This window comes from Papaver somniferum, chromosome 1 (assembly GCF_003573695.1).
Source record: "Papaver somniferum cultivar HN1 chromosome 1, ASM357369v1, whole genome shotgun sequence".
NCBI lineage: Eukaryota > Viridiplantae > Streptophyta > Magnoliopsida > Ranunculales > Papaveraceae > Papaver > Papaver somniferum.
The window spans coordinates 55,062,081-55,081,636 of NC_039358.1; the positions used below are offsets into that span (position 1 = coordinate 55,062,081).

Consider the following 19,556-nt stretch of genomic DNA (forward strand, 5'->3'; position numbering starts at 1 on the left):
TATAATTATATTTTTTTGGATATTCGTTTTAAATTCCTTTTTGGGTAGAACTTCCTTTTTATTTGTATTTCTTAGTAACGATTTTAATTCCCGCTGGAGTTCTCTCGGAATGATCTTTCTTTTTTTCTTTCCATAGCTGCTGTTCGTATATTATGCTTAACCTAATCCTTCATAAACTCTGCTGCAACTCAATAATACACTGTTACTGTATAACATATGAAGGCAACTAATCAAATGCAGAACTAGAATCCTAAAGGAATAGGTAAGCTGTTTTTTTTTTTTTTTTTCTCTTTCTAATTATGAATCTATGATTTCCTCTTCTTCTCCTTGCATAAATTAGTTAGGGGTTCTTTGATTACTGTATTATATTAATATCCCTATTTTTGTCCTTGTTTCCTGTTATAGATTGTGGCAGCCCTAATGTCAATCATGTTTAACCTAAATTTGTTGCTGAGTAAAGAAGAATTGAACTCTAAAGGCAAGTCAATGGATCAATGTCTTGAGGGATTGTTCCATAAAAGGTACTACTACTTTTACTTCCAAAGCTTAGGATTTGGATTGTGCAAGTCAATTAAAATTAAAGTAATTTGTTGTTAATTGTTTTAAACTATGCCTATTGAGCTATTTTTTCTTGTTGCACATTATTATGTAGAGTTTAGCTGACTGTTAGTAGAACAACGGAACAGTGATTTGGTAGAATGATATTCTTGGTACTGTTGGTGTGGTTAGTATTTAAGAATGAGCTTGGCCGTGTCTATTAGCAGAACCATGCAGTTATGCTCTGGTAGAATCATGTTCTTCTTTCTTGTTTTTCTTTTTTTTGGACAAAGTAGAATTATGTTCTTGTTTCTATTAGTTTGTCTTTAGGACTGATTGAGCCTCTGCAAATACACTAGAAGACACTATCATGAGTTTATGCCTTCTGTATTGGGAAGATTTCTTGGAGGTTTTTCTTGGGTTCCATATATGAAGCCGGTTAAGCCATATCCTTTGAGAATCGGCTTAAACTGTGTCTTCCACAGTGAATGATTTGTTTCTGTAAGTTTTAAGGTAACAAGATGATGAATCTGTATGTTTCTGAGGTTATTGGTAGTTGTTGTCATTGTTTTTTTTTTGTGGTTTTGATTTGGTTTTGTATTTTGGGTGTTGATTGGAACCGTAGGTTGGATCGAGTGACTGATACCAAGTTAGACAAGGTATTTGGGTAGAATATCTTCCACAGATTTACCAGTGGAGGTAGCAATTTTATTTATACTGAAAGATATTCAACAAACGTTACAGATTTGCTTAACAGTTTAATAACAAACCCTAAAAGACTTAACATGCCGTATAGTTTGGCAGTAGACTCTAGCTAGTAACTCTGTCAGACTTCTGACTCTGTTGAGAGTCTTTAGGCCCGATAACTGTGGTATCCTTAACACTATTAATTTGTCTTTAGGACTGATTGAGCCTCTGCAAATACACTAGAAGACACTATCATGAATCTAGTTAAAAACAAATCGAATGCGAATGAACTGAACATAAAGTATTAGCTTGAAACGTGGTTCTGCTAAGATTGCCTTACTTTCTTGTTTAATAAATCACGTTAAGCATGTTCAATGGTTGTGTTTGATTAAAACTGCAGCTTTAGATTTGGATTTTTTGTTACGATTACGAGTGTTACCCAGAATCTTCATCTTCTTGGGGTATAAATAACTGCTTACATAATTCAAATGAAGAGCCTGCTATGCTTCAAGGGTTTTGATTGATATTTGAAGTTGGAGAGCATACATTTATGTATGTGTTGATGTTTTTCATCAAACTTTCTGTTGATACTCTACTACGTTCTGCTTAGAAAGAGATACTGCCTTAAATTGACTTTTTTACCTGTTATTTGTGAAAGGGGGTCCACAAGAGAGATGGCTTTGGCAATGCTTGTTGATAAATTTTGCAAGAAGTTACAAAACGAGTTTTTGGTCAACAAGTAAGGAAATTTTGATTTTCGACAATTGTTATAATTTCAATATTGCGAGGTTGTGTTGGCTGTCTTGATACCACTGGAGTTTGGCACAATTTGTATTTATCATGGGATCAAGCAAAATCAAACAAGTTAGATGCGAAGTTATCTTTTACATATATTTCCTTGTGTACTGATGGATTACCACTGTACTAATGGATCTCTAATTGTTCCTAAAGATGCAGCACTTTACTGTATCAATGCTTCAATTCTCTAAAGCGAGGATCTAGCAAGGAGATATATCTAGCTTCTCGCCTCATTGGTACCTTTTAACCCATCTAAGTAAAATTTTTGCTTCTACCTTAATTTTACTGGACAATATAACTTCAGCATCTTGTTTCTCTAGGTTTTGTATCTGTCACCATTGGTTGCAAGGAAGATTTGGCGCATAAAGTCTTGGAGGATGCATTCCCCCTTCTTTCCGAAGCTCTTCAATCTAAGTTTGATCCAATTGAGATATCATCTGTAAGTGTGATATACAAAATTAGCAGCTTTTGGAGTTCTCTACTTCTGATAAATGTAACAGTTGTGATGCAAACTAAATGTGTTTCTGCTACGTGGTTTGTCTTATTGTAGTTACTGGACTGCTTAGCCATCATCACTTTTGTAGGAGGAGATGATCTCAGTGAGACTGAAAGATCGATGCAACTTATATGGCAATTTTGTCACCCGAAATTGGGTAACAACGTATGTGTTTTAACTTTTAACCCAAAACTGAATCCTTCTGACTTGTCTTTGTCTCTTTTGATGGAAATTATTCACTTGTTCATTTTAATTTTTAGATGGTTGCACCTACACCTTCTGCAATGGTATTAACAACTGCGTTATCAGCTTGGTCATTTCTTCTGTCAACCATGGACGTGTTGAAGGTTAATAAAACATGTTGGAAAGAGTAAGTAGAAAGCAATATTCAGAATTTGCTTAAATATAATAAATGTTCACTCTTTTTTTTTTTGGTGTGTTGTGCCATATATTCTGGAGAAAGTTTTGAGTGCTATTGGAAACTGATGCAGGGTGGTGTCTTACTTCTCGGATCTACTGGACCATGATGACCTTTCTGTACGCATAACAGCTGCTGAAGCAATAGCTCTAATTTTTGAAATGGGGTCGCTGGAGAAATTCTGTAGTGAAGCTAAGAGTTCTAACGAACAACTGGTGCATGAAGGAAGTAAATGCCAGGAAAGCCAGTCAGACATAGAAGGATTGAAGGAAAAAATCCTAAATCAAATGACGAACCTTTCAATGGAAGCAGATGATGAAGTTGTACCTAAGAATGATAGTCAGAAAAAACTTATTGATGATGTATTGAGATTTCTTGAGGTAATGCTTTATTCAAAGATCTGCCTATAAGTACTTACGGAACATATTCATGAAGTTTTGATCATCATAAATAATATGAATTGCAGGACAATGTTTGCCTTAAAACTTCAATAAAGGTGGGAAGAAGTGGGCTTAATATATCTAAATGGTCTCGATTGCTTCAGGTATTTTATAGTTTCTCGTAATCTTGTTCTTTGCTATCAGTGTCAATATTTTACAAATATCATATGATATCTGTCCACGCAGGTGAACTTTATGATGCGCTTTCTAGGACCAGGATTTGTGAAGCACATGCAGGTGAGGGGTTTTGCCCATCACTTCTCTCTAAATCTTCTTGATATGTACGTAGTCAAACTTTCCCATTTGGTGCTATGCTATTTGTCAATTTACCGTCTATCCCTGGTGCACATTGAGACAGGAAAATGAATTCCTTCATGATGTTTTTGACTTCAAACCAAAGGAAAAACAACATATATCAAGTGAGAACCAGCTTCTGTCTGAGATGTTTACATGTGATCATGAAGAGGTTTGTTTTTTCACTTGGGTTTTATTTATGCTCGTGACTCTGAATATGTGTTATTTTTCTTCTATTCCTCCACCTACACACCCTTTCTCTTGTCCTTATGATTGCTTTGTCTAATATGTTCTCTTTGTAGGTTGTTCTCAAAAACTTCTACCAAGCTAAACAATGGGAATTAGAAGAAGAAGAAGAAATAGAAGGCAGGCAGCCGTATCAGGTATACATGGGCAAAGCTCCCAAAATGTTATGTATATAATTTGAATTCAATGCAACTTTTGCCCCTGCCATAAAGAAAGAAAAGAGAATAATGAAAAGCGTAAAACCCCCCGCACTTGAAAAGAGTGATTGGGGGCGTTATGTAGAGGCTTCCAGGAGAGCTTCAACCTCTATTTTACACTGGCAGGAGTTGCTGAATGTTATAGATAACTGTTATCCATTGGATTCCAAGCCTTTCTCTTTACTAAATGGTGCCAATACTTTATATTTTCTGGATTTTTCTTGGTTGTAGAAGAAGAAGACGTCAGCGTGTCCAGACCCTGCCCTTAAAAAGGCAAAAAATCAGGTGCGGAGGCAGAACCGCTTGATATCTCAGGTAATTGTCATTGAACAGGAAACCTCTTAATCATAAGCACCAATCAACAAATATCTACATGTAATGCTCACTCATAAGCATTTTTGCTTTATCTGGGAAAACCAGCTTTTGTTCAACACTGAAATTCCTGTCCATCAGATAAAAATACGTCAGCAATTCCTATTTTGAATGGTTATATAGCTAGGGCTCATTTTACTATTATGTTTGGTGCTGAGCTTATTTCCTACTCGCAATTAGCAATTCTAGTTCAAAAGAACTCTCTATTCAGGAATAACTAATCGATTCACATGGTGATTTCGTTGCAGGCAAGGAATGCTGGCCATATGGCGGTTGGATTGGAAGGTGAAGATTTGAAAGAACAGTTAGTTGAGTCCTTCTAACAATGCTGGCATTTGAACATGCTAGACAATGGTCTGTCGTTTGATTCAATTCATTACAGGAGAAGGCTTAAAAGTTAAAATGCCTTGAGCACAGAAATGTTTCAAGCTAATTACTGCTAATCCAAATTCTTTCCGACTATCATTAGAGGAATCATTTGTGTCTTTCCCTGATAAATTAGGTAAAAACTAGGCTTCTGACATTCGTATACCCTTTTACATGGACCAAAATTGCATTACAGTAAAGCCAGCAGCTACAAAATGCATAATGTTGCAAAAATGAACTTCAGAAAGTCACAAAGGTCGTTGACATGTTGTTACTGACATTTCTTTAGCTTTGAAGCAGCAGCAGATGACGATCCATGCTCTTTACTGGAAGTTTTAATTATGAAAAGAAGCGTCTCCAAGAGCATTGCAAAAACTAGCCCAAGGATACCACCAGCAGCAGTCATGACAGGGTTATGATTAAACAAAGCTCTGAATGCAGCATATCCCACCAGATAACCTGTAAACATAGTAACAGTAACGTGGAGACCAAACCCCATTTGATCTTTTACACTTACACCTCGTTTGTTTGCAGCTGACTCGGCGTCTGGGTCTGAGTCAACCTCTGACTCACAAAACAAACATATTTTCTGACTCAGATCTTAGTGAGTCAGATCCAGATGAGTCAGGTGATTTTACTCTGATCCAGCCGATTCAGATCCAGATGACTCAGATGAGTCAACCGCAAACAAACAAGGTGTTAGTACTCTAACATTATGCAAAAGAAAGAACAACTTAAAATGATCTACTCTCCCTATACTCCTTTTGCTCAAGATCCGGACTATAAATTTTATTTTATTGTAAAAAAAATTGACAAGTAAACTTCATCATGGTGAGTTCAAACTTGATCCCAAAAGTAATCGCGTGTTCTTTTTTTTTTAGTTTAAGGTCATTGATATCATCATCCAAACTTTAGCACCGTACTACACTGACACTGACACTTTGGCTCAATTTAGAAAACAACAAAGTGACTTCCTAAGCTAGTTTTTGTTGGAATTTATTTTTTAACAGGACTTTCATTTCTAGGTATCGTTTGAACCCAAGTAAATGATCTTCGACATCATAGTGATGAACATTGGTGCACCTTACACCCTTGATCGCTTGGATTCCTTGCAGCGTTGCAACAGAGATTTTTTCTTGCAGCGTTGAGCACTAAAGTGGCTGTGGCTTAGTGGTAAGAATTCCACGTTACGGCCGCGGAGACCTGGTCCCAGCAGCTACATAAAATACTTTTTTAATTCATTTTTGGATATTCATTTTAAAATTCCTTTTTGGGTAGAAGTAGAACATCCTTTTTATCCGTATTTCTTAACGATCTAAATTCCCGCTGGAGTTCTCCCGGATGATTCATCTTCTTCTCTTCCCATAGCTGCTGTTCATATATTATGCTTAACTCAATTATATACTGTTCCTGTATAATATTTGAAGGCAATTAATCAAATGCAGAACTAGAATCCTGAAGGAACAAGTAAGATTTTTTTTTTCTTTGTCTTTCTAATTATGAATCTATGATTTCCTCTTCTTCTCCTTGCATAAATTAGTTAGGGGTTCTTTGATTACTGTATTATATTAATATCCCTATTTTTTGTCCTTGTTTCCTGTTATAGATTGTGGCAGCCCTAACCATGTTTAACCTAAATTTGTTGCTGAGTAAAGAAGAATTGAACTCTAAAAGCAAGTCAATGGATCAATGTCTTGACGGATTGTTTCATAAAAGGTACTATTACACTTTTACTTCCAAAGCTTAGGATTTGGATTGTGCAAGTCAATTAATTAAAGTAATTTGTTGTTAGTTGTTTTAAACTATGCCTATTGAGCTATTTTTTCTTGTTGGGCATTATTATGTAGAGTTTTGTGACTTAGCTGACTGCTGGTAGAACAATGGAACAGTGATGATCTGGTAGAATCATGTTCTTTTTTTTTTTTGGACAGAGTAGAATTATGTTCTTGTTTCTATTAGTTTGTCTTTAAGACTGATTGAACCTCTGCAAATATACCAGAAGACACTATCATGAATCTAGTTAGAAACAAATCAAACGAGAATGTACTGAACATAAAGTATTAGCTTGAAACGTGGTTATGCTGTGATTGCCTTACTTTCTTGTTTAATAAATCACGTTAAGCATGTTCGATGGTTGTGTTTGCTTAAAACTACAGCTTTATATTTGTTACGAGTACTACCAAGAATCCATCTTCTTGAGGTGTAAATACCTGCTACATAATTCAAATGAAGAGCCTGCTATGCTTCTAGGGTTTTGATTGATATTTGGTGTTGGAGAGCAGACATTTATGCTTGTCTTGACGTTTTTCGTCAAACTTTCTGTTGGTACTCTACTACTTTCTGCTTAGAAAACGATACTGCCTTAAATCGACTTTTTCATCTGTTATTTGTTAAAGGGGGTCCACAAGAGAGATGGCGTTGGCAATGCTTGTTGATAAATTTTGCAAGAACTTACAAAATGAGTTTCTGGTCAACAAGTAAGGAAATTTAGATTTTCGACAGTTGTTATAATTTCAATATTGTGAGGTTTTGTTGGTTGATTCCACTGGATTTTGGCTTAATCTGTATTTATCATGGGATCAAGCAAAATCAAACTTAAGTTGATACAATATCTTTTGCATATAGATTTTCTTGTGTACTAATGACTCTGTAATTGTTTCTAAAGATGCAGTACTTTACTGTATCAATGCTTCAATTCTGTAAAGCGAGGATCTAGCAAGGAGATATATCTAGCTTGTCGCCTCATTGGTACACTTTAACCCATTAAAGTAAAATATTTGCTTCTACCTTAATTTTACTGGACAATATAACTTCAGCATTTTGTTTCTCTAGGGTTTTTATCTATCACCATTGGTTGCAAGGATGACTTGGCACATGAAGTATTGGAGGATGCATTTCCCCCTCTTTCCGAAGCTCTTCAATCTAAGTGTGATCCAGTTGAGATATCATCTGTAAGTGTGATATACAAAGTTAGCAGCTTCTGGAGTTCTCTACTTCTGATACATGTAACAGTTGTGATGCAAACTAAATGTGTTTCTGCTACGCGGTTTGTCTTATTGTAGTTACTGGACTGCTTAGCCATCATCACTTTTGTAGGAGGAGACGATCTCAGTGAGACTGAAAGATCGATGCAACTTATGTGGCAATTTTTTCACCCGAAACTTGGTAATAATGTATGTGTTTTAACCCAAAACTGAATCCTTCTGACTTGTCTTCATCTCTTTTGGATGAAATTATTCACTTTTTCATTTTACTTTTCAGATGGTTGCACCTACAACTTGTGCAATAGTATTAACAACTGCGTTATCAGCTTGGTCATTTCTTCTGTCAACCATGGACGTGTTGAAGGTTAATAAAACATGTTGGAAAGAGTAAGTACTATGCATTATTCAGAAAATTTGCTTAAATGTAATAAATGTTCACTCATTCTTTTGTGGTGTGTTGTGCCATCTAATCTGGAGTAAGTTTTGAGTGCTGTTGGAAACTGACGCAGGTCGGTGTCTTACTTCTCGGATCTACTTGACCATGATGACCTTTCTGTACGCATAGGAGCTGCTGAAGCAATAGCTCTAATTTTTGAAATGGGGTCGCTGGAGAAATTCTGTAGTGAAGCTAAGAGTTCTAAAGTACAGCTGGTGCATGAAGGAAGTAAATGTCAGGAAAGCCATTCGGACATAGAAGGATTGAAGGAAAAAATCCTAAATCAAATGACTAACCTTTCGTTGGAAGCAGGTGATGAAGTTGTACATAAGAATGATAGTAAGAAAAAACTTATTGATGATGTATTGAGATTTCTTGAGGTAATGGTTTATTTAAAGATCTACCTCTAAGTACATACTGACTATATTCAGGAAGTTTCTGATCATCATAAATAATATGAATCGCAGGACAATGTTCGCGTTAAAACTTCAATAAAGGTGGGAAGAAGTGGGCTTAGTATATCTACATGGTCTCGATTGCTTCAGGTATTTTATAGTTTCTTATAATATTGTTCTTTGCTTTCAATGTCAATATCTTAGAAGTATCATTTGATATCTAGGTGAACTTTATGATGCACTTTCTAGGACCAGGATTTGTGAAGCACATGCAGGTGAGGGATTTTGCCCATCACTTCTCTCTAAATCTTCTTGATAAACTTTCCCATTTGGTGCATTTGTCAATTTACCATGGATCCCTTGTGCACATTGAGACAGGAAAATGAATTTCTTCATGATGTTTTTGACTTCAAACCAAAGGAAAAACAACATATGTCAAGTGAGAACCAGCTTCTGCCTAATATGTTCACATATGATTATGAAGAGGTTTGTTTTTTCTTCTTTTTCACTTAGGCTTTGTAGGTTTGTGTCTCTGAAATGTGTTATTTTCTTCATCCCTCCACCCACACACCTTTTCTCTCGTCCTTATGATATTGTTTTGTCTAATATGTTTGTCTGAAGGTCGTTCTCAAAAATTTCTACCAAGGTAACCCATGGAAATTAAAAGAAGAAGAAATAGAAGGCAGGCAGCCGTATCAGGTATACATGGGCAAAGCTCCTAAATTTTATGTATATAATTTGAATTCAACAAAACTTTTGCCCCCTGCCAAAATGAAAGAAAAGAGAATAACAAAAAGCATGATGCAAAAAAGCCCTCTTCTGATGGTTGAGCGGGTAAAGCCCCCACGCTTGAAAAGAGTGATTGGGGGCATTATGTAGAGGCTTCCTGGAGAGCTTCAACCTCTATTTTACACTGACAGGAGTTGCTGAATGTTATAGATAACTGTTATCCATTGGATTCCAAGACTTTCTCTTTATAAATGGTGTTAATACTTTATATTTTTTGAACTTTTCTTGGTTGTAGAAGAAGAAGAAGTCAGCGTGTCCAAACCCTGCCCTCAAAAAGGCAAAAAATCAGGTGCGGAGGCAGAACCGCTTGATATCTCAGGTAATCCTCATTGAACTAGAAACCTCTTAATCATAAACACCAATCATCAAATATCTACATGTAATGCTCACTATTAAGCATTTTTGCTTTATCTGGAAAAACCATCTTTTGTTCAACACTCAAATTCCTGTCCATCAGATAAAAAAGCATCAGAAATTCCTATTTTGAATGGTTATATATCTAGTGTTCATACTACTATGTTTGGTGCTGAGCTTATTTCCTGCTGGAAAGAATTCATAAATCTATTCAGGAAGAACTAATCTATTCATATGGTGTCTGTGTTTCAGACAAGGAATGCTGGTCATATGGCGGTTGGATTGGAAGGTGAAGATTTGTAAGATAGTTGACCGGGTCCTTCTAACAATGCTGGCCACTGAACCGTGAACAGTCTCTCATTCGATTCAATTTTTTTTTAATTTTATTCAATTACATTCACAATCAGGAGAAGGCTTAGAAGTTAAAACGCCTTCAGCACAGAAATGTTTGGAGCTATTTATTGCTAATCCAAATTCTTTCAACCTATCAATAGAAATACAACAGAATGCAGCATCTTAGAACAATCATTTATGTGTCTTTCCCTGATATATTATTTAAAAAATAGGCTTCTGACATTTGTATACACTTTTACATGGTCCAAAATGCATTACAGTAAAGCCAGCAGCTCCAAAATGCAGAATGTTGCAAAAATGAACTTCAGAGTTTAAGTCACATATGTTGTTGACATGTTGCTACTGACATTTGTTTAGCTTTGAAGCATCAGATGATAAGGATCCAGGTTCGTTACTGGAAGTTTTAATTATGAAAAGAAGCGTCTCCAAGAGCATTGCAAAAACTAGTCCAAGGATACCACCAGCAGCATTCATGACAGGGTTATGATTAAACAAAGCTCTGAATGCAGCATATCCCATCAGATAACCCGTAAACATAGTAACAGCAACGTGGAAACCAAACCCCATTTGATCTTTATATGATGAGAAAGGCTCATCAGTTTGTTCAACAGGACTAATATCTTTAACAAGTTCTTTATATTCTCTTCGTTCAGCCAAATCCGACAGCTTCTTCAATCTCTCCTGAAGCTGTTTGCTTTTCTCTCTAGGTTCAGGGCTGGAGAAAACAAAACTAGAACCAGAAAATAGATGAAGCAGATTAGGTCTAGCTGAAGGGAGAGATTTAGACCAGATTTGTCTTAATGATTTATATGGGATTGAATGTTGGGTTAAGAGAGTTGAAGAGATTTGACGAAGCTCATGTGTTAGAGTTGGATCTGATTTTGCTGAAGTGAGAAAAGATTTTATAAATTCTTTGTTTGGTATGATTAGACCTTTTGGTTTTGAAGTTTCTCCATCTTCTGCCATGGTTTTTAGTTTCCAGAAGGCTGGCTGATTACAGATTCAGAGAAAGACAATGAAATTCTAACGGTCATGGGTTTAAAACGGGCCACGGGCCGAATTACGGGTCAAGGGCCGTTTGGACCACAATGCAAAATATGATGAAAATCTATCACGTAAACAGCAGAGATTTCATGGCAGTGATACAAACAAGATTTAGTGGTTCTATGCAGAATCAAAAATAAAATAAAAAAGATATTCAGAAATAAAATTCATAAATAGGGAGGATTAACCTATAAATGTCTGGATTTTATCTAATTTAAAAAAAAATCTTATCTTTTTTAACTATAAATTCTGAAAATGGAATAACAGGCAGGAATCAGTTGTTAAGATTTCTGTTAATCAGTTGAAGATGAAGTGAACAAACTTATAAAACCCAGAGACAGATCCTCGATAACAGAAATTCATATTTTTCCTCCCGCTAATATTGGTTTTATCCGAAAACTACGAATTCGGAATTCTGTTAAATTTGATTTCAGTTACTTATCTTGAAAATTCATCATTTTATATTCTTTGATAGGCGATTTCCCTATCCACCATTATCATCATCATCATCATAATCAATCCTCGATTCCTCTTCCAGTGAGTTACAGTCTCATTTACCGTTTTCCTTGTCAATCTTTCTAAAAATCTAAACCCATTTTCAGAACAGAGAGAAAAAAACAATAGAGAAGGTAATTCTCTCTTTCTGAAAAAGGGGTTTAAAGGGTATTCAATTTCATCAAAAAAAAAAAAAAAAAAGATTGGAGATTTTTTTGTTTTGTTTTGGATTACAGCTGCAATTGAAGGTAACTGTCTTTATCTCTAATAAGAATCGTTCATTTTCAGGTATCAGAAATCTTGTTTTTGATTTGATGGTGAAATTTGATTTTTTTGATTCTCAACGACGGTGGAAAATGAACCTTCGTGGAACCAAACAAATTTTTGTTTGGATTCATTCATTATAAACGTGATACAATGTTTGTTGGTGTAGAAAGAAATATCTCCAAAAATGAAAAAGAAGAAACAAACTTTTGTCCTTTAACAGACTTGAACCGTACGTGTTGAATATGAGATTGTTTTGATGTTTACGTGTTCGATTTGAGACCTTGCACGACTTTAATTTAGCTGTGAAATTTTGGATTCATGTGTTTTGAAAGAAAATTGAAAAATCTGGAGCGTTTTGGATTTCACCCTTATATTTGAATGAATGATTCAGTAAATGATCACAGATTCATAATATACATCTTCTCATTCAGAATTTCTGTGAATTGATTACTGTTTATGTGAATTGGTTACTGTTCATTGTAAGTTCTGATTTTTCATAGAGTGAATTTGATTGAATTTAGATTACTTTCAGTTTTATTGAATCTTGTAACTCATTTCTTAAGGAAAGAAGCGTTTAGATTCATGGAAGAGTTGAGAGGGGACTGTAAGAAGTCTTCTACTCCAAATGCACCTCCGTTGCCTCAACCTCGGAGGAGAATTTCTAGTCGGAAGGGTTTGGTGTTGGATGGAAAACCATTGAGGGGATGCAGCTATGTGGCAGCAACCACTAAAGATTTATGGGAGCGTATGTTTCATGAAGGTTACAGAACGGATGTTACTATCAATACTGATAATGGTGGTGTCATTTACGCGCACGCTAGTATTCTTGTGAGTCTTACTTCTATATCAAAAGTCTGATCTATAATGTGATATAAGAATCTGAATATTTCTTGCTAAGATCATGCATTTACTATGAGTTGGATTCTCACATTTAGATTCTCATTTGTGTTTCATTATGTGGTGACAGGGAATTGCGTCTCCAGTAATGAAGTATATGCTAAAGCAATCAAAAAGCCGTGGTCGTCGGAAACCAATATCTGTCAGGGGTGTCCCTCATCAAGCAGTTCGAGCTTTTATCCGCTTTTTGTACTCTTCCTGGTAAGCACTCAATTCTCCTGGCAATACTTCCAGGTTACTGCTGTTTATATTTCATTTTATGGTGCCTTTCAAGATGATCTAGGATGATAAAGCTGAAAACTTTAGAAACACTACCAGGAATTCATGGAGATTGAAGCATTACCCTAATTTTGTTAACCATTGTCATAGCACCGTTGTGTTTATTTACTACGGGGACCTTTTTCTTGCTGTTTGAACACCAAACTGATTAAATGCCCATGTTTTTATGTTTGTAGCTACGAGCAAGAGGAGATGAATGAATTTATACTGCCTTTATTGGTGTTGTCACATGTTTTTGTGGTTCCACCATTGAAGAGAGAATGCGAGCGACAACTTGAGAATGGCTTACTCACCACGGATAATGTGATTGACATATTTCAACTTTCACTCCTCTGTGATGCACCCCGCCTCTCCCTTTTCTGTCACCGTTTGATCGTCAAGAGTTTCTTAGTTATCTCCTCCACCGAAGGATGGAAAGTTATGAAGCAAAGCCATCCCATGCTAGAAAAGGAACTTCTAGAGTCTGTGATCGACGCTGATACAGTACGAGTTCACTTACTAGCTTCACATCTCCTTTCATTCACCCTTATATTATGATTGTTGTAACAAAGTCTTAATTTTGATTTTTCAGAGGAAACAAGAAAGATTAAAGAGATTGGATCAGAGGAAGATATATTTACAACTGTACGAAGCTATGGAGGCTCTAGTTCATATATGTAGAGACGGTTGTAGGACAATAGGCCCCCATGACAAGGTTCTCAAAGAGGATCAACCACCTTGTAGTTTCAGTGCTTGTAAGGGGCTTGAGACGCTTGTGAGGCATTTCGCAGGTTGCAAGCTTAGAGTCCCAGGAGGCTGTGTTCATTGCAAAAGAATGTGGCAGCTCTTAGAACTACACTCTCGTCTCTGTAGTGAACCAAACGAGTGCAAGGTTCCATTATGCAGGTAAATATGTTTTCATCAAAACCCGACTCTTCTTATATTTCGCGCATAATACATTGTTTTGACTTAAACTAGTGATCACCACCACCCAAAATGCTGAATAATGTTATGCACACTTCCTATGCTTGGTTCGCCTATTAGCAGTCCCAAGAATTAAAATAGCCATCTAACAAACCAAGAGAAATGTATCTTGCAGGACTTTCAAGGAGAGATTACAGCAACAGAGTAAGAAAGATGAGGTCAAGTGGAAGTTATTGGTGCAGAATATTTTGAGAGCAAAGAAATTATCCGGACCTTCATTCTTTCGATCATCAACTGACGTTTGTGCCTGACAGAAGGTGTGCCTCTCCTGTAACCAGGTCTCAGAATTTACAGACGACTGTCATGTCTTAGGCTTGTAAAAATCCTGGCAGAAGCCAGGTGGTGTTTCCTGTATATCGCAAAATATATATGAAGCAGGGTATCACATCTGAACTCTTTGTTCGTCATGAACTTTCTTATGGAAATCACCATAAAATCTGGATAACACATGCTAACAAGGATTTACTGTAAAATCCAAAAGTTACTGGAAGCAGTATCACACAAACCTGAAATTTCGGATTGTGATTTCCTGGGCAGGATGTATTGCAAGTCGAGACACAAAAATGTTTAGACACCGCTGCTTCATTTCATTTAACAAATAGATAATTTTTCTCATATTTAACAGAAAATGTATAACATGCTAACAGGAGCTATAAAATAGAAAGAATCTACTTAGTGTCTTGAAGAGATGACTATATGAGTAAGGGTTAAAATCTAAAACTATGTCAAAATTGTGGGGGCGAAAAACCAATACTCTCATCTACAATGTGTATCTGCTAGCACATCTAAAACAGGTACCCATTGGGTGCTTGAAATCTTCAAATGACATTTCTACTCTGAGAACTATAAAAGGCCTCTACAGTGTGTTCATCAGTGTATGTATTTGCTTTCAGCGGAAGCTGTCAGTCTGTGACTGTTCAATCCTGTGGGAAGTTCATGATTTCACATTATCATAGCTCCTGAACCCACAACCACAACTACGATTTTCCTTTTCCTGTTTCCCGTGACTTCGACTGCCGTGGCCTGCTTAGTAATAGTCATATTCCCCTCTGCTTGTATACTATGTATAGACTGAAATCATAGTTATCCCTTCTGGTGAGACTCAAGTGCTTCGTTTTCACAATTTTACGGAGACTGAAATCATAGTTATCCTTTCTGGTGAGACTCAAGTGCTTGGTTTTCACAATTTTACGGAGACATCGTATCCCAATCTGGGCTTCCCTGTTCTCTTGTGTTGAATCTGTTAAGAACAGGTAAAGAAGTGTTTGCAGGGACTCGGAACGATCTAGAAGCTCCCACCACTGTTCTTTTTTGTAGCTCTCCCACTTCTTTGCATACATGATCCAACACAGAGAGAAAATCTCTAACAATCATGAACACTCTGAATGGATGTGGTTCCTCTTTTGCAGTATCTCCATGAAAATATTCTGTGACCTCCTTTACGTGGGATAAAGTTTTTTTCTCATCACCTTTAACTCGAAGGATTTCCTCCTTAGCTTCACTAAGAAACAACTTCATTTCCCCAAAAAACTTCCCCTCGGTTTTTGAATTCTCATTTTGCAATGCCAACCTAACTTTCTCAAGTCCCTTCTCAAGCTTCAAAAGATAGCAGCTTAAGACATCAGAGTCCATTCCAGCTGCTTTCTTAACATTCCCAAGTTCTCTACTTAGTGCAGCGACGACCTGCAAACCTTGTTTCTTCACGTCATCTTCTTTCACTCCTGGCTTTGTTTCACTCAGAGGATTTTCCTGAGCACGTTTAGCACTGGCACCTTCATATCTAATAATCTCTTGTACAACAAAATGGAGCAGCGTTGTCTTTCCATCGGTTCCTTTTATATCAACAAGTTTTAGGAGTGTATCAAGCTTAAAAGCTCTTGCATCACCTCTATTTGTGCCAACATTCATTCGGTTCCCTGTTTGGAGAACAGCTTCTAGAAGCTTTAGGAATAGCCGACTATTTCTCAATTCTCCACATGCTGCCTGAAAATATGAAATGAATTTACAAAATTGCTTTTGGTATGAAGTCTATATAAAGCTTAGCGCGGTAACAAAAGAGCCCTTGATTTGAAAACAACACAGACAAACAAGATAAATAAATTGTGACCATCAATACCTCTAAGGTTTCATAAGATTTTTTCAGGTAGTTTATTTCTGCTTCAAAATTGGCTCTGTATAGCATGGCGTCAACTCTTCTAAAGGCAAACGGTATATCCAAGACGGCCTTCAGGAATCTCTCTGCAGAACCTAGTTTTGATAAGTCATCATTGTAGTTTATCAGCTTTAGTTCTTCCTCTTTGGTTGGGGCCATTTTCACCAAAGTTTCTAAAAGCTCAGTACCTAAACCTTCAGGATTACCTGGACCAGTAAACATGTCAGGCAATATTTATACCGTGCAAAAACAAAACAAGAAAAAGAACAAATAGCAAATTAATCTAGTGTCTGGCAATACAATGTGTTGAGACATGGTAAAAGCTACTAGACTGGAAGGAATTTTAACTGCATTCTTACTTTGGACCGAAATATGAGGGAAGCGAGAAATCCATTATCCAATGCCAGTGGTCAGTATAAAACTATTGCTAGTAACAAAGCAAAGGTAAATGATATACGAGATCCCTATTTGAAAGTCATTGAAGTTTAGCTTGAAACAGCAGTTCCATGAGACAACTATGTCAGAAAGCACAATCCAGACTTTTTTTCCTATGAAACACCATAGGGAGATGATAGTAGAGTTATCACTTCCACTTGTATGTAGACCAAAACAAACACGGAAGACATGAGCATTCTTGGTAAGAACTAAGAAGCCAAGTTTCCATACAGATACTCTTATGACTCCACTACATTCGTTAACAAGCAGTCTAGTGTTCTTTACTTCTAGTTGACTGGTAAAAAATGATAATGGAACTAACAAATGAAGAAATTACGTTACTTACCATCTAGAAGTGCTTCAGAAACTTCATCTTGAGTGACATTCAACGCCCTTAAAAGTATAGCTATGTTCTGTGACTTCTTTGGGTCCAACACCTGGTTTTCTTTCGGAACAGGAGGAAAACTTGATCTTCTGTTTGATTCTGTTGGAGCTTGATTTTGCCCGAAAAGGGTCTCTATCATATCCTCATTCACTCTATATATCAAGTAAACAATATGTTAAGACATGACAATCATTCAATATCTGAGGTAACTGAGAATAATTGACACAGAACGGTTGAAGAACTTTATCGCCACTTACTGAAATGATCCGGAATTCAACTGATCCCACACCATTACTCGATCTGAAGTCGCTCGTACTTTATCCCAATGCAAAGGCCTTAGCTTTGGTCTACCACCATCACCATCTTCTACCTCATTATGCTCCTCCACAACAGGTGATGAGATATCAGCTCGAATTGCCGGCTTAGGCGTAGGCGCCACAAACTGCGGCCTAGGTACTGTTGAATCTTTTGCTTCTAAAGATCTTGCGGTTCCTAGGGGTGGCGGAGGCGGTGGTGGCCGTGGTGGGAGCGGAACCGACGAGCTACTTCTCAAATTTCTTGGACTTGTATCATTTACAACCTTAGGAATCATTAAATTAGGTGGTGGTCCTGGTGGAGATTGATATTTTGTATTCCTTCTCGGAACTTGATTTCTTGGAGGTTGTAGTATTGGCGGTGGTGGAGGTGGAGGTGGTGCTTGTCTCAACTCAGACAATTTAACATCAGGAGAAGACGAAATGGAAAGACGAGATTTCGGAGACGTTCTCTTAGAATGGGGAGTAGTACTAATAACACTAGACTTGAAATTACCAAAGAAAATCCCTCGATGAATCGGAGGACTTTCACCCACAGCTTCATTCTGAGGACTATAAAATGTATCTTCTGATGACATTGCAGAAGGAGATGTTCTATAAGGAGCTTCATATGATATATTGGGAGGCGACGAATCGCCACCGAGTGGATTTCTAGTCAATGGTGGTAATGGTTGTAATTCAGGACTTGGATGATTCAATTCTGATCTACGGAGTGATTGCAATTTATGATATGGTGAACCATTACTATAATTATTAGTATCAGAAGAATTAGAATTACTCACTCTTCGATTCGAAGCGGGTTCCATTGTACCTAAATAGAGGAATTCAGAAGTGGGTGGCATTGATTCTTGCTGTTGTTGTTGTGAATTTCTTGTTCCAACAAGTTTTTGTGATGATGATTCAGTGGAATGTTTATGCCTATGTTTATACAGAAAAAATGCTAAAGCAGATAACATACCTAATGTTACAATCCCAACTGAAATTGCTACTGCAACTTTTTTAGTTGGATTTGCTGAAGTTGCAACTGGAACCTGTGGAGATACATTTAATGGTGATGGAGTAGTTGGATTAGTAGTTGGGGTTTGATCTGTGGGGGTGGTTTGTGTCCCATTTGGGGTTTCTGGGAAAAATGGTTGCTTTGATGGGTCTGGAATTTGAGCTGCTGTTGAAGGTGGTGGTTCTGTGGTGGTTGCTGGTGGTGTTGTGGCTGGAAACAATGGTTGATGTAGAATTCTTCTGTGAATTTCCATTCCCAGAAGCTCAATCTCTGTATAACTGTCTGAAAGATCTAAGATTGCTGAAATTACAACTAATAAAAATAAAAACAAGAACATATTTTTTGCCTTCATTTTGTGATTGAATGAGAATTAGTAAACTTGGGGTTTGTAAATCTGGGGTTCTTGTTTTTGTTTTACTGACAGAAAAGAAGGTTCTGTAGGTTAAGTATTTTGTCTGCAAATTTTTAATGAGGAAAGGGGAAGAAAGAAGGAGAGTGGCAGTAAAGATTCTGGTGCTTTCGTTTTCTCTTCTAGCTTTTTTTTTTTTTTTTCCTTGATTTAACTTTATGTCAGGTTTATATTATTAATTTGTTGTTGTATGGAATTTAGGGATGATGAATGGTAATGTAGTGGAATTTTTTTAAAGTTATTATCAGAAAAGAAATCATGATTATTATTACTCTTGTGCTGGATAATTAAGTCATGGACAGACTCATGGGAGTTGAAAGGTTGTTGTTGGTTGTTTACTGTCCAAAACGGCAAATTACCCTGGATCTCAATGTAACGGGTTTCAGTTTCAGAATCAAAAGCCTAATCGAAGAGGAGGTATCAAGCTCAAAACTCTAGTTACAAAGCAGAAGTCAGAAGCAAAATATCTGCTTTATACTATAAAGCTGATGTTTTTGTATCCAGGAGTCAGTTCAAAAAATTATACCCAAAATAGTTTCTTGTTTTTTTTTTGACTACTAAAAGTCAGAAAATCAACATCTAAATGTGCATGGTACGGCCTCTTATTTTTGGGTTTTGCCAATCAAATACTTTTAACCATAAACCATTTGGCTTTTGTCTTGTTTGATCATGTATAAACAAAGCGACCTTGCTACAGCTAGTCCAACAGGGGCTAGTCCAAAATTTAGACAATACGTGTCACAATTTTAATGATGA

At 36.7% G+C, this 19,556-nt stretch overlaps 5 protein-coding genes across 8 annotated transcripts; 3 read left to right on the plus strand and 2 right to left on the minus strand.

The window, feature by feature from the left end:
- The first annotated feature begins 60 nt into the window (after positions 1–60).
- Positions 61–4,950, plus strand: LOC113287242 (interferon-related developmental regulator 1-like). Of its 2 annotated transcripts, none has more exons than XM_026535927.1 (14): positions 61–262; positions 406–521; positions 1,883–1,963; positions 2,176–2,258; positions 2,343–2,461; positions 2,573–2,683; positions 2,779–2,888; positions 3,010–3,316; positions 3,403–3,480; positions 3,563–3,613; positions 3,735–3,842; positions 3,973–4,053; positions 4,345–4,428; positions 4,734–4,950. In XM_026535927.1, the coding sequence occupies exons 2-14, from the start codon at positions 421–423 to the stop codon at positions 4,806–4,808; spliced, it is 1,389 nt and encodes a 462-aa protein (XP_026391712.1). In that variant the 5' UTR covers positions 61–262; positions 406–420; the 3' UTR covers positions 4,809–4,950. The 2 variants fall into 2 exon arrangements, with proteins under 2 accessions (XP_026391712.1, XP_026391718.1); XM_026535933.1 differs by having other exon boundaries at positions 2,182–2,258.
- Positions 4,951–5,910: 960 nt separating this feature from the next.
- LOC113287263 (interferon-related developmental regulator 1-like) lies at positions 5,911–10,443 on the plus strand. Of its 2 annotated transcripts, none has more exons than XM_026535956.1 (14): positions 5,911–6,318; positions 6,458–6,567; positions 7,248–7,328; positions 7,523–7,599; positions 7,684–7,802; positions 7,914–8,024; positions 8,113–8,222; positions 8,345–8,651; positions 8,739–8,816; positions 8,891–8,941; positions 9,045–9,152; positions 9,288–9,365; positions 9,691–9,774; positions 10,062–10,443. In XM_026535956.1, exons 2-14 carry the CDS (start codon positions 6,476–6,478, stop codon positions 10,110–10,112), a joined length of 1,347 nt encoding a protein of 448 aa, XP_026391741.1. In that variant the 5' UTR covers positions 5,911–6,318; positions 6,458–6,475; the 3' UTR covers positions 10,113–10,443. The 2 variants fall into 2 exon arrangements, with proteins under 2 accessions (XP_026391741.1, XP_026391735.1); XM_026535950.1 differs by having other exon boundaries at positions 5,917–6,318; positions 7,517–7,599.
- A 34-nt stretch (positions 10,444–10,477) lies between these two features.
- Positions 10,478–11,511, minus strand: LOC113287277. Its single transcript, XM_026535987.1, has one exon. The coding sequence runs from the start codon at positions 11,127–11,129 to the stop codon at positions 10,503–10,505; it is 627 nt and encodes a 208-aa protein (XP_026391772.1). The 5' UTR covers positions 11,130–11,511; the 3' UTR covers positions 10,478–10,502.
- A 193-nt stretch (positions 11,512–11,704) lies between these two features.
- LOC113287270 (BTB/POZ and TAZ domain-containing protein 4-like) lies at positions 11,705–14,533 on the plus strand. Of its 2 annotated transcripts, none has more exons than XM_026535968.1 (6): positions 11,705–11,950; positions 12,533–12,797; positions 12,937–13,067; positions 13,322–13,628; positions 13,717–14,030; positions 14,224–14,515. In XM_026535968.1, exons 2-6 carry the CDS (start codon positions 12,552–12,554, stop codon positions 14,357–14,359), a joined length of 1,134 nt encoding a protein of 377 aa, XP_026391753.1. In that variant the 5' UTR covers positions 11,705–11,950; positions 12,533–12,551; the 3' UTR covers positions 14,360–14,515. The 2 variants fall into 2 exon arrangements, with proteins under 2 accessions (XP_026391753.1, XP_026391758.1); XM_026535973.1 differs by lacking the exon at positions 11,705–11,950 and adding an exon at positions 12,295–12,448 and having other exon boundaries at positions 14,224–14,533.
- Positions 14,534–14,914: 381 nt separating this feature from the next.
- LOC113287253 (formin-like protein 6) lies at positions 14,915–18,919 on the minus strand. The gene is made up of 4 exons (XM_026535940.1): positions 17,338–18,919; positions 17,042–17,232; positions 16,225–16,466; positions 14,915–16,091 (listed from the first exon to the last, which is right to left on the minus strand). The coding sequence occupies exons 1-4, from the start codon at positions 18,741–18,743 to the stop codon at positions 15,297–15,299; spliced, it is 2,634 nt and encodes an 877-aa protein (XP_026391725.1). The 5' UTR covers positions 18,744–18,919; the 3' UTR covers positions 14,915–15,296.
- Positions 18,920–19,556: the final 637 nt, after the last annotated feature.

Excerpts from the sequence above, each read along its gene's own strand:
- LOC113287277 (XM_026535987.1), bottom strand. The coding sequence starts at position 11,129 with ATGGCAGAAGATGGAGAAACTTCAAAACCAAAAGGTCTAATCATACCA.
- LOC113287263 (XM_026535950.1), top strand. The coding sequence starts at position 6,476 with ATGTTTAACCTAAATTTGTTGCTGAGTAAAGAAGAATTGAACTCTAAA. Across the intron at positions 7,329-7,516 it reads AATGAGTTTCTGGTCAACAA|ATGCAGTACTTTACTGTATC; the intron begins GTAAGGAAATTT and ends TTGTTTCTAAAG. Across the intron at positions 8,652-8,738 it reads ATGTATTGAGATTTCTTGAG|GACAATGTTCGCGTTAAAAC; the intron begins GTAATGGTTTAT and ends TATGAATCGCAG.
- LOC113287270 (XM_026535968.1), top strand. The coding sequence starts at position 12,552 with ATGGAAGAGTTGAGAGGGGACTGTAAGAAGTCTTCTACTCCAAATGCA. Across the intron at positions 12,798-12,936 it reads ACGCGCACGCTAGTATTCTT|GGAATTGCGTCTCCAGTAAT; the intron begins GTGAGTCTTACT and ends ATGTGGTGACAG. Across the intron at positions 14,031-14,223 it reads TGCAAGGTTCCATTATGCAG|GACTTTCAAGGAGAGATTAC; the intron begins GTAAATATGTTT and ends TGTATCTTGCAG.
- LOC113287253 (XM_026535940.1), bottom strand. The coding sequence starts at position 18,743 with ATGAAGGCAAAAAATATGTTCTTGTTTTTATTTTTATTAGTTGTAATT. Across the intron at positions 16,467-17,041 it reads TTCTGAAGCACTTCTAGATG|GTAATCCTGAAGGTTTAGGT; the intron begins GTAAGTAACGTA and ends TTACTGGTCCAG. Across the intron at positions 16,092-16,224 it reads AATCTTATGAAACCTTAGAG|GCAGCATGTGGAGAATTGAG; the intron begins GTATTGATGGTC and ends TCATATTTTCAG.
- LOC113287242 (XM_026535927.1), top strand. The coding sequence starts at position 421 with ATGTCAATCATGTTTAACCTAAATTTGTTGCTGAGTAAAGAAGAATTG. Across the intron at positions 3,317-3,402 it reads ATGTATTGAGATTTCTTGAG|GACAATGTTTGCCTTAAAAC; the intron begins GTAATGCTTTAT and ends TATGAATTGCAG. Across the intron at positions 3,481-3,562 it reads AATGGTCTCGATTGCTTCAG|GTGAACTTTATGATGCGCTT; the intron begins GTATTTTATAGT and ends CTGTCCACGCAG.